This window comes from Hippoglossus stenolepis, chromosome 4, assembly GCF_022539355.2.
Source record: "Hippoglossus stenolepis isolate QCI-W04-F060 chromosome 4, HSTE1.2, whole genome shotgun sequence".
Classification (NCBI taxonomy): domain Eukaryota; kingdom Metazoa; phylum Chordata; class Actinopteri; order Pleuronectiformes; family Pleuronectidae; genus Hippoglossus; species Hippoglossus stenolepis.
The window spans coordinates 5,044,725-5,058,057 of NC_061486.1; the positions used below are offsets into that span (position 1 = coordinate 5,044,725).

General features: G+C 44.7%; 1 protein-coding gene across 1 annotated transcript; it reads left to right on the top strand.

Annotated features, from left to right (window-relative positions):
- Nucleotides 1–1,992: 1,992 nt before the first annotated feature.
- Nucleotides 1,993–4,489, top strand: lpar6a (lysophosphatidic acid receptor 6a). Its single transcript, XM_035155334.2, has one exon. It carries the CDS (start codon nt 2,782–2,784, stop codon nt 3,865–3,867), a length of 1,086 nt encoding a protein of 361 aa, XP_035011225.1. The 5' UTR covers nt 1,993–2,781; the 3' UTR covers nt 3,868–4,489.
- Nucleotides 4,490–13,333: the final 8,844 nt, after the last annotated feature.

A 13,333-nucleotide genomic window follows, 5' to 3' on the forward strand; every position in this document is an offset into this window, starting at 1 on the left:
AAACAAGCAACTGTTCGCTGCCGGGAAACCCCATCTACGTGGTGCACTTCCTATCTGAAACGGTGACAACCACCCAACACAAATACATTCACACACATTTCGGTATTCCCTCGCCAAACTGCCGATCAAAAGGCCGAGAGATCTTTCAAGTTGTCTCAGATTAATTATTTATAAACTTCACATTCCTCCCTGCTAAGCTACTTCACCCTCGACAAAAGCCCCAGTGTGTTATTTATTTTTTTTACTGACCGCCAAGTGAAGTGTTTCTATTAAAGGAGAAGTTGAATGCGACTCTCACACGGCGCTGTGAGGAGAAAGCTTGGGGCCACGCACTGACAAGCGCAGCTGAGAAACCGCTGAAAAGAGAAAGTGCTCTGTTCTGTCTCATTTCCAATGTCCCGTTCAGAAGAAAACGCCGTTCTTCTCTGTAGCGGAGCGGCGGCCCACGCAAGGAGTCAAAAACAATCAGGAGACAGTTCAATTCCCCCTGCACCTCCCAGCAGACCTGCTGAGGCCGTCACCTCAGGCCACTGCAGGGTTTTATTGACCTCCTCAGGCACTTTTGACCTCCTACGTCTTCGGTGACATCTTGACTGATGAAGGCAAAACAAGTCGACCAGCAACTCATTAAAAAAAACTGGTTTACCTCAATTTGTGGAATCATTTTTCATCTGTCAGGCTGTACAGTAGCACAACAATCTCACTAAAGTCAAAGTACATGAGCATGAGCAGTAAAACGATCGTAAGATATCGAAGGTAAAAGCAGCTGCGATGGAAATAAAATGGCCTGTGTCAGTTTTAGAACACAAGTTAGGTATTATGAGGAAGATACAACCTACAGCAGTTTACTGTATTTAGACGATAGGTTTTTTATAAAGTTTCATAACTTGATCTGCAAAGTAACTAGAATAAATAAAATAAATATAAATTCTAGAATGTCACTCAGTAGAGCATATACCTCCAACAAGGCCAAACAGTATGAAGGGGGAATCCTGGATCTACCCCTGTGTACCGATCTGTGCCAAAATGTAATGGGTCCTTCCTCGACCCATGTCCCAGCCTTCCCCCAAGTTTGGTGTAAATCTGTTCAGTAGTTTTTGCGTAGTTCTGTTCACAAACAAACAAACACGTGGAAAACCCGTAACGACCTTGGGGAAGCTTAAAATGTAAATGTTTATTTTCCTCCAACAAGGAGGTAACTTTTTGTCAGCCGGGTCACGCAAAAAATACTCAATTGAATCAAATGGAATTGTGTGGAGGTGTGGGACATGACTCACAGGAGAAATAAAGTGAAATTTCTTTCCCCCACTTTCTGTAACATTGTGACATAGTTTTTTTTAAAGCTTTTTTTAACATCAAGTCAAGTCAACTTTATTGTCATTCATCCACATATGCAGTATAAACACAAATACACAACATATAAACACAGGAAAGAGCTGTCAGGGTTTAAAAATGTATTTCAAAAGGTACACATAGTATACGTAAAGGTAAATAAATAGGATATTACTATAATGTGATTTTCACATTTCAGCTGATGGATAAAAATCAGGCTGTTTTAGGAAACTGCATTTCTATGAGTATGTGCAATATTAAAATGTGTTAAACAGTGTTTGAGAAGAACTAAATACTAAATACTCCTTTTGAGGCCTGTGAACTTTATTCATCGCATCACACAGCAAAATAAAAAGGTCATAAAGATGTTTATTTTAGTTTTGAACCTTCAGTAAGTTGTCACCTCATGATGCAACCTGAAGCACTTGTCACTATTCTTATATAATGTTTGGCTTCACTCAGACTCATGTTTGCTCACTTGCTGCTGAAATGAGATCATTTCAAACTGTTTATTTTAAATGCATCAGGATCTGCTGAGCACATTGTGAAGACTTGATGAATTGTTTGTTTGATTCGTTAACTGTGAGGCCAGACAAAGGAGTAGGAGGAGTTGGACCCGGGGCAGAGGGAGGAGTTACCACTGCTGCTCTCCAAACTCAAAGCACAAAAACTGTCTGCCACAGAGGCACAAAGGAGAAGTAGGAACTGTGTCTGAGCGAGATGCGTGCAGAGCAAAATCCCTGAGGCTGTCAGAGAGAGAGAGAGAGAGAGCTGTAGATAGTGAGTGACTCAGCCGGTCAGACAAACAGAGAGAGAGAGAGAGAGGAGGGGAAACAGGAAACAGACTCTGAAGACTCACCCAAGCAGGAGTTCAACTGCAGCTTCACTTCAACTCCTGGGGGGGGGGGAGAAGCCTTGTGGATGGTGGTCAGGGCGCGAGGCAGACAGCTGAGGACAAGGAGCTGAAAAGGACAAAAAGAAACCCCCCAGATTGAGTGCTGACAAAGAGGAGGAACAATGCCATGAAGATATTTCCATCACCATCATCGCTCCCTCAGCTTGTGGTGGCTGGAGACTCCCTGACTGAGCTGTGAACATTTGTTTGGCTGATTCCTCTGAGTAAGTAAAGCTCAGTCTTCAACTCGTGGGGTGAAGCCTGGTGGAGAGATAAAGCAGGGGGAGGGGAGGACGCACCAGCCTGGAGCTCTGTCCCCAGGGAGGGGTCTCTTCGACATGAGGTTACCCCCAAAATAACTACATCAAGACGAGGGAGGGGATCATGTGGTTGATTTGGAGGGGAAATCTTTGTGCCGACGGCCTGAGTGTCTTTCTGTTCTGAGACTGTCCTGTGCCTTTCTCTCCATTCATGGTGGATTCGCCTTGTGGGGCGGCCTTTTCATTATAAAGCCATTACATAACAGACACCCCTCATCCCTCCACTCTTTGAGAATGTACAACTCTACGACACTCCCCACTGACAGCTTTACCTCGTCGTGGCCTGGGAATCACTCGGCCAACTGCAGCAGGAACGATGAGTTCAAATACCCTCTGTACAGCACGGTGTTCAGCATCGTGTTCGTGGTGGGACTCATCACCAACGCCGTGGCCATCTACATATTCACCTGCACCCTGAAGCTGAGGAACGAGACCACCACCTACATGATGAACCTGGTGGTGTCGGACCTGCTGTTCGTCTTCACGCTGCCACTGAGGGTCTTCTACTTCAACAACCAGAACTGGCCTTTTGGGAGCACGCTGTGCAAGGTGTCCGTCTCGCTGTTCTACACCAACATGTACGGCAGCATGCTCTTTCTCACCTGCATCAGTGTGGATCGCTTCCTAGCCATCGTGCACCCCTTTCGCTCAAGGACGCTCAGGACTAAACGCAACGCAAAGATAGTGTGCGTCGCCGTGTGGGTGCTGGTGCTGTCGGGGAGCCTCCCCACGGGGTTCCTGCTGGATTCAACCTCGGAGGTGGACAACAAGACCGCCTGCTTCGAGAACTTCTCGTCCAAGCAGTGGAAAGCTCATCTGTCCAAGATGGTGATATTCATAGAGACAGTGGGCTTCATCATCCCGCTGCTTCTCAACATCTGCTGCTCCATCATGGTGTTGCAGACGTTGCGTCAGCCCGACACCATCAGCCGCGGGGGGAAGCTGAACAAAACAAAGATCCTGCGCATGATAATTGTTCACCTCTGTATCTTTTGTTTCTGCTTCATCCCTTATAATGTAAACTTGGTTTTCTATTCTCTGGTCCGGACCAAAACTTTAAAAGGCTGCTGGGTGGAGTCCGTGGTTCGGACCATCTACCCGGTGGCCCTCTGCATCGCTGTGTCCAACTGCTGCTTCGACCCCATTGTTTACTACTTCACCTCAGAGACCATCCAGAACTCCATCAAGAGGAAGTCTCTGGTCGGGCGCACGTATGACGCCAAGTTCTCCGAGGCGCTGCATTCAGAAACCAGCTCCAACCTGCAGCACAGCCTGAGGAATCTAAAAGCTAAAGTCTTTCACAATGAGTCTTCTGTGTGATGGGGCGTTGTTATACTCAGGTATTAAAAAAAAACTTTTCCAGAGAAAGAAACAAACCCACACAAGACCACAGGAATGGATAAGTGATTTATCAAGCACCTGCCAAAGAAGTATTATCTTATTTCTCATCTCAGGGCAAATATTCGGACCTGTCACTGACAGACCCTGCTCTGCAGTGTTACTGCTACGTGACCCTTTGTTTCGCATCTGTGGATTTAATACTTATTTATTACTACTTATTAATTCCCCTTTTCCTGTGGAAATTGTGTTAAGCGCAATTACTCTGCCGGTGACCTGGAAGGGAATGTGATCACTGGACAGCAGGAGAGTTATGATACTGAAAGCTACATGTGCCTGTTTATCTGTACACTTCCATGTTGAGCTGTGGTGCTAACTTTAGAGTAGTGTCTTATTAAATTAACAGAAAAGATATATCAAGCTTTTAAGTGTACAGGGCTGTGTTGTGTTTTGTTTTTTTTGTGAATTACAAGTAGGTCACAGAAGTGCCCTCTTTGCATTTCATTGTAGACTGTTGATTGCCATTAAATGCACTGACATGGATTTCCAGATACTGCACTCATGCCACAGTGATGAATAAAAGTCATGTACTGTCTAAAATGAATGAAACATGTTGTCTTTTGAATGAGGAAAAGGCCAGTTTGTCACAGGGACATAAATACGTTGACTTGTACAAAGCACGTGAAGACTGTGATTTCAACACAATACAACAAAGAGTCAAGAGTTCTCGCTGTTGACTGCCTGCGTTTGTCCTGCGTGTAAATGAGGAGGTAAAGAAGTGGAAGTAGAAAGTCCGCCTGCTTGAGCTTCCTGTGTGGCAACCAGCGATGGAGAAGAGGAAGTCTTTGTTAATGGAAGTGAGAGGAACAGACTCTTCACAGTTTAAACCGTTAAATAGATAGTTTGGATGTAAACGTGGCCGGAAAAGAAACCCCCACGTCCATTTCTGCCGCAGTGATTTGTTTTAAAACAAAGAGAGCAGCTTTGACACAGCGTCATGTCTGTTTAACTTTAACTGAGATAGGAATTCCTTTTTTTTTTTATCATCCTGTTAAATTTTGTTTTCTCCCCCCACAAGGACATGGTGTTTTAATAACTGACAGTCTGGTCAGTGCAGCTGCACGATGCATCACAGCTCTGTCCGACGGGGAGGTTTTCGTCTGCGTTTGTTTGTTAGTTAGCAGGATTACGCAAAAACTACTCAACTGATTTACATGGGATTTCATAGAGGGGGCATGACCCAAGGACGACGTCATTACATTTTTGTGTGGATCTGGATCAGGGGGCAGAGTTAGGGAGAGATAGGGGTTTTCAACATTTTCTTTGTATTTAAGGTATTGATATTTATTTGTGTGCAATTTGCTGCACATCCGAATAAAAATATGACTCTACTCAATTTAAATGTCTCCCATGGGGACTCTTTGTCCTTCCTATACCCTAAGAACAGCACTGAAGTGAAATCTCAGTTTTAAAAAAAAAAATCCTTTTTGCGGTTTACAGGAAAAACAGATGTGTGAAATATTCCTCCCGCTGTGGACAAATATATACATAATACATCCAAGTGATGTGGCATCAGTGAGGAGTCAGCACAGCGTGAGGGCGAATAACAGAAAGCACATGGCGCTCTTGACTTTGTTGACATAACCTGAGAGTCAGGCGGCGGCGCTTTGTTCACACACTCCACCTATAACTCTGCTTCTGAGGCCGTGTGAGCGAGTCGAGGACGGGGGTTAAAGAGCCGGGCTGGTATGAAAACAAACAAGTATGATTGAGACGCCGACGCGGTTCACGCCATCTTGAAGTGGCGTCTTCCTCTGTGTAGTTGCAACAAGATGACATTTAGTAAACATCGTGAAGTAGAACTGAGTAATAGTAATAGTAATGACTCATTTCAAGAGGATAACCACACATCACTGATGACAAGGCGTAACTGTATGGATTTTGTCATCTGGGTGAAAGGTCAGTAAAAGATGGAAATCCCATTTTGATTTCACGCTTTTTACATTTTTTGCTGTCGTGTTCCCATGCTGTGCGTTTGCTTAATGTCAAGAACACAAAGCTGTGTACACACCGAATGGTTGTATAAGAACATGGTGTCAGGGGTCGGACCCCCTCACCTGAGCCCAGCAGGCTCCACTGCATACACAACAGTTATCTAATCAGCCTGACCTCTGCGGCCCAGCAGCCTGCGTGGTGAGAAAACACAGACGCAGCACTGGTCCTCAATGCAAACATTCTACACTCTGCATTGCTCGGGTAATCTCAGATGCAGAAGCGATTGGTTTTGTTGGTCGGTTTGTTTACGAGCAAATATTACATTAAAACGAGCTGATTACCATGAAACTTAGTGGTAGGAAATGGTATCGGTTGCGGGAAGAACCTCAAACATTCTTTTAATCACTTCCTTTAACATTTCCATGATGAAAGTAATCCGGTATTTATTGGGAAATAACATCTGAGTGTGTGAAATGTGGTGCAGCTTGACTGAATTTAAGGGATTTTAAGGTTTGTGCTCCACTAAGTCCCACAGTTGTTAAATTGAACATGGAGAAAATACCACATTTTCACACGAGTAAACTATTAACTATTAAAGATTCAGGTTTGAAATTCAACTGTTTATTCTGCTTAGTTTGCGCGAATCAACCTTTAGGGACATATAATATAAATAAGTCATTTTCACATGACTGCTGGAACCCTCCGAGGTCGCACAAAACAACAACAGCAGCGTTTTGTCTGTTTTGTCGTGATCCGGGCCGTCACAGTTGGTGCGATCCTCAGACAAACACGAGCCTTGAACTCATAGCTTCAGGTTCCTGTTTCCCTCGGGGTAAATAGAGCATGTTTTCTCCAATGAACCTCTTAATGGCTGCTTTGAAGTTCTGTCAGTCGCAACTGACTGGCGATCCTCTGGCGTGTTGAGAACACTTGTCAGGAGCAATTTCTGCCGGGGCATTGACAGGGACCTCAGTGTGTGTGTGTGTGTGTGTGTGTGTGTGTGTGTGTGTGTGTGTGTGTGTGTGTGTGTGTGTGTGTGTGTGTGTGTGTGGCTTTCAGGGAAAGAGGAGAGTGGGTGGGGTGAGATTGGGGTGAGGCCCTCACCCTAGGATTGATGATATATAACCAAGGGAGCTGCTAAATGGATCCACTGGGGGTCTCTGCAGAGGATAATCAACCATTTTTTTCTCCGCTCGGCTCACAGGATAAAGGAAATAGCTGTTATTACACTAATGTAGTCAGGGCCCATTTTCATATCTGCTCTATTTTCCCACAGAATCACTCTCCACATCTCCGGTATTTACAGTCCTGCCTTGGTTTTTAGGGTAAACAGGTATTATTATCGCTCTTTAATAAAAAAACCCTGCTGCCACTCTCCGGAGGGGTAGGAAAGATTACTTGCTTAGAAGACAACTATTCTTACTGGGGGAAAAGGAGGAGGCAATAAAAGTAATCATTTCGCAGGATGTGGTTTGACAAAAAAAGAAAAAGAGAGACGCCCGTGTTAGCACAACAGCCTCACTCATCCTAAAATCAGAGGCAGCACTGAACTAATAACCAGCGATGGAATGAGCTCAGCGTCTGCATGGAGGGAGGTAAACTAAATAACCGCACCAACGGTCACATGTAATCCTCCCCAACTCTCTGTCGCCTCAGACCGTAAACAGGCCTTATCAGTCCGTGGAGGGAGGTGGGGGGTTGTTTGACCAGATCAGCTCGTGGTTGCATAACGTGTGTGGAATCAAACGGGAAGCATAAGCAGTCGTGTTGATAAAACACTTCGTCCATTGGGGTCATGTTTAGAAAAATCCAGTGTGCGGGCATGTGAAGCGTCCGGCGTGTTCCGGAGGACAGAAAGGGAAAGGTCACGCTGATCTCGTCCTATCAACAGCCGTCAAATGAAACGGGGACATTTTGACCAGATTCGACAAAGAGTGCGTGGACAGCGACCGCCATTGTTCTTCTCTCCCCTGACCAGATGCTACTTTACCTTGAGGTAAGAAATCGGACATTGTTTGTGCATTATTACGGTAGACGGAGTAAATGTGTGTGAGGACATCAATGAAAATGTTGAAACGCTTGGGAAACGCATCCCAGGTCCACAAGTTCCAGCACGACCTGGGAAGTTGGGGTGGGGTGGGCAGTTCTTACTAAATCCAATCTCTGAATCCTGCCGGGGATTCCGATGAATACTCACATGCTTATGCACAGTGACACATACTGTTGTGTATCTTGTGTTTTCAGGACAACAGATGTATCACCCAGAAACGCCCCTCTTTACTAATGCACTGTACACAACAGGTCGTCTCTAACCCCCCCCAATACAATACGCTGCAGACACACACACACACACACTACTGCCTGTGAGAGTTTCACCTCAGTGAGCATTGTGACCTATTACAGCCAGCCCTTTATGATGAGGCGTGTTCTGCTTGATGGGACGGGTTGGGGTTTCCTCAGCTTCCTCTGGAGGCTCCTGATGGTTCAAACAATGTCCGAGCAGCCTCTGTGAAGACATTAATCCTCTGTTGTAGCTACAGCTTTTAACAGGAGAGGACGACCCACTGGTGTGACTGACAGTCTCATGAGAGAAAAGAGAGATCATGGGTCATCGGGTTCTGAGCAGCAACATGTCCTACATGCATCGACAAATATTCCCTGAAGCCGCAGACAAACATGTCTCTTTGAAAGATGTAATCTAGATTCTGTGGAAAATATGTGGATTCTTTAAAGAAGACTAAAGATCTTAATCAGGAAAAGTTAGTCTGATGCGGATCAGGTTTAACACAGCGGCTCCACTAAGGACATGGTGGTATAAGTGATACCCGGGCCCCGCTTAGTACTACGGCGCAGACTTATGAACAAATGCCCGTAGCACACTCCACAGCACAACCACACATAAAAGCTGACGCTCACAGGTCAGCCTTTAGGTCAGCGTTCTCCCCATGAGGAATTTCCAGCGTCCACACAATACCTCTCTTCTTCTGCGTCTCCTCCTCCGCAGAATCCAGTCTCCTTTAAATCACTGTTCAATTCCAGGGAGACGAGACGTCCTCATCTGCTCAACCCAACCCTTGTCCGAAAAGAACCACAGCTGCGAGACAAATTCAATAATCTTTGCTGTTTATACAACATTGCAAGTTCCTACTCAAATGTAAAGATGGTGAAATCTGACCTCCACATCCTGTTGGATCAGGGTCACGGAGAGAAACCTAATTCCTTGATAGCGTCGCCTCAGGGTGTGAAGGACATGGCTCATTGATACCACGGAGGTTTATCTCCAGAAAATAAACCACACAATTAGCTCCGTGCAGACAGATAAGACCAAGATAATTCCTCTTCCAACAGTGGGACCATCGAGCAGGAGAAGCTTGCTGATCAGTTAAAGGGGCGATGTGTAAGAATAGACCGACTGTTGAATTCATACACGATATAAACATGAGGGAGCATATACTCCCTGTGCTATAGTCAGACTGGCCACCGGGGGGTAATCCCTCTGAGACGTTGGTCGGTCAAACGATACTTACATTTTCACCCCATTTTTACAGCATCATGTAAATAATTAAGAAACTTGAACACACATCAGTGGGTTAAGAAAATACAGAAAATACCAAAAAACACTTTTAGTTTGACCCCTGTCCAATCTGCTAACATGGAGGAGGCAGTTTACAACCTGCACTTCAGCCAGCCACCAGGGGGCGCTCAAGATGTTTTGGCTTCACTTTTGGGGAGCTGCCACGTCTTTCATCTTCTCATCTTCTCATACGCTCACAGGGCAGCTGTCGACATGTTGCCAAACCTGCATGGATGTGGAAATCGTGTTTTAGACACAGGTTTACCCTGCAACCTGATTGTGTAAGTGGCCGCATGTAAGAGATATTTCACACCCAGTCAGAGAGAAAGATGTGGTGGTGGCAGGAGGAGCGGACGGACCACGAGAGGTCGAGAGCTGCTGGAGGAATGTCACAGAGAGATGACGACTGTGTCCGAAATCACCCACTCGTTAGCACCATACAGTGATCACATCAGGAGAAGAATGAAAACCGCTTTCGGACACTCCTCTCCGCCTGTAATGATGTCATTGTCGCAGGATCACGACGTACAAAAAACAATAACGTCAATTTCAAATCTTTATTTATTTAATGATCATCTTTTAATGTAGAAATAAACTTTTTGTGTTGTGATGTTTTGCTCTTATTTACCTTTGTACGACAGGTCGGACTGTTCCTGCTGCCCTCTCTCCTCTCGTCTCTCTGCCGCGAGTGCAATGCATGATGGTACACATTGCTCGGTTAGTGACCATCGGCTGTACACTATTTCTAAAGATGCATTCCGGAAAACAAAGAGTGCCGTATATAGGGAATGAAGAAATTCACTAAATGGCGATCTAGTGATTGGTGAATGATTTTGGACAAAGCCCAAGCGTGCAACACATGATTAGTTACTGTGTCTTTACCCACTCATCTTAGACTGCATGCTACAGATGCTATCACCCTTATCGCTGTTGCCAGGCAACGGAGCTGAAGTTGGACACGGCAAAGGGAAGCTTTATTGAATATAGATTTTTTGACGCTTGCTGCTGTTCAGTTTAGTTGAAGCGTGATGCTCAAGCATTGGACGTCTTGTCGATTGCCGGCCCCATCACCTCTTTGAATAACGGTTCGTCACTGAAGCGCAATGAATCCTGGGATAGCCTTCGATTCTTGTAGGTGGAAGGACGCTTCGTCAGCCTGAATTTGAAGGAGCAATCAAAATGAGACAATGTAGTCGTGCCACTGTGACGCATTCGGTCTTAAAATGATTTCGATTCCACGTGTGGATGAATTGAAGCTGGTGGCCTTGATGAAAATAAATGAGACCATCTGAGACACTGCAGCATTGTTGGCAACAATCAAATAAAGTGTGTGATTTTGTAACTGGCTCAGAGCATGAAGCCTCATTACTATGGTCCTTTAACACGTCTCAAACACTCACACACCAACACACAACAGCATCTGTGCTCAGAGTCCAAGTGGCTGATAAAGACATTAACCATTAACTTGTTATCGATTGATGGAGGTTAGACTCTCTAAAAAGTGTCTTTTTCAAGCTGGAATGAAATAGTTTCATTTGGTGAATTAACAAAGAAATATTTGGTTACATTTTTTAATAGATATGATTTGAAACACACCAGGATCAGAGAGCTTTATTGTCATTGCACAAAATAGAGCAACGAAAAACAATCCATACATACACATATCTGTCCATATTCATAAATTATAAATGATAGTAAAAAAGATAAACCAGCATCATGTCAGGAGGATCCTAATAGGCAAAGAATATTGAAAAAACAACTCTGATTTTAAGGCAGATCAAAAATGTTGCTTTTAGCTACATAACCACTTAGTTTTAAGGATACAACAGCTTATTTTTATCTTTATAAAACTCTATCCTTCATCGATAGACAAAAATCTAAAATCTTTTCCTGCTATTATTTTTCTAACTAAACCTTCTGTTTCTAAATCCTGGCATCAAGTGTGTGCAGCCGTTGCAACAACTAACACTCACTTAAAAACCACAACTCTATTTTTTGAGATGATTCATAGAAAAGAGGAACAAAAATAAACAACGTCTGTCAAGTATCTCTCTAAGATCAGTGTGCACAATATAAGAGATGAGAAATCAGGACCGAGCTGAATTCATCACATTTAAAACTACGCCCAAGATGAAAAACGATAATTATGACATTTAAATGCGGTTGTGTTGAACAATGTCATTCTTGCGTCAATCAAAACAAATGTGCAGCAGCTGACTTCAGATCCAGGTCCACGAGAGGAAAGATCTTCGACTCTCGCCTGCTATTGATCTATTATTGGCTCCGAAGGGAGGACGGCAAGTGGACAGGCCGGCAGAGCCCTGGATCCTGTGTGAAGGTGGAGCGGCCCGTCACCACGTGAGCCACAAACAATGGCAGCCCTTTTTTAAAAAGTGCACGATGACCGCCACTGTCCCAGATGAGGCAGGATCCAAATTTAACCGTTCCTGACCTTTTTCACTTTGAAGCGGCTGATGAATTGTGCAGTTCCACGACAAAAAACCCTGCTCGGCCACACCAGTCTCCATTGTCTGATACAGAGCAACATAACCCTGGCAGCAGACAATGGAGGGTCACCACAGAGGGCCTGAAATAATCATAACAATGACAGCTCCCATATTTATAGTTGCAAAGAGACTCTCGACCACAGAGTGTTTTGTTATTAACAGGAAGAGCTGCTCCCCATGATACACTTCTCTTTAGTGGGCGAGTCAGAGTGGCAGGTTTCATTGTTTTCTCCAGTGAGGCCGTAAACCGCCACTAAAAAAACCCGTGATGAAACTTTAGCTGATAGTTGAGGTGGAAATGTGAAAAGCTAAAGTTCCACCTTTCAGAGCAGATCGGACTGAGCATCGGTGGCCAGGCAGAGATCGCTGGGTCATCTCACATCTGCACGGCTCTTCCTGAGTGCAGCTCAGAAAGCAGCCCTCCAAAACAGGCCCTGCGAGACACACACACACACACACACACACACACACACACACACACACACACACACACACACACACACACACACACACACACACACACAAAGGGGAATAGAGATAGTTGATGTTACATACAGGGGGATGACAGGAGGGTCGAGGTGTGCGGGCCAATTTCCCAGAAAGACAAAAACGAAAGGACCTCTGTGAATCACTTGATAAGACGGGGAAGTCACTTGATTGTTTGCTATCAGGTCCCCAAGTTGAGCAGGATGAAGAAAATCAATGAAGTGGGTCAGATTAGATGTGCAAGCTGCGGCCTGCAGATGCAACCCTCGCTGTGACTCCGAGCAGATACCGAAGGTGTGACACGTTGTGGTTTGGCTCACGCTCGTCAACAAAAACCCAGCGGCATGGTAACACAGGAACTATCACCTTTGAGAGTGAAGGTTGGCGTTACTGCACATGACACACAACCACGCTCCTCAGAGGACTAATCTTAAATGTGATTTAGCATAAAAGTTTAATCTCCACTTTGACCTCACGACCTCTAAACACAGTGTGAGACTGTTCCACACTAATTCATCCAAAGGGATATTTCTTCCTTGACCCATTTATAGCCATTGAGATACAGCAGACACGACTTCACATCCTTCCTGCAAGAGGAAGCGCCTGTTCATCTGCCTCGATAGTTTCTGAGGTGCGACGGCATAAAACTGTTCAGTCAGGTTTTTTTTTTTTAACTCCCCCCCCCGACCCTTGACCCAGCAGTTACGGGAACAGCTGCACAAGTTGATGCACAGCACGCCCTGCAAAAAAATGTTTCAAAACAGTTCACTCATTCAGACATTGATACAAACATAAAAAGACAAATACATATGAGAGCAATAAATACAATAAAATGAGCCTGTGGTAGTAAACATGAGATCAATTATTTGTTTATTAAAATGTATAA

Bases quoted from the DNA above. Each gene is read 5' to 3' on its own strand.
- lpar6a (XM_035155334.2), top strand. From the start codon at position 2,782: ATGTACAACTCTACGACACTCCCCACTGACAGCTTTACCTCGTCGTGG.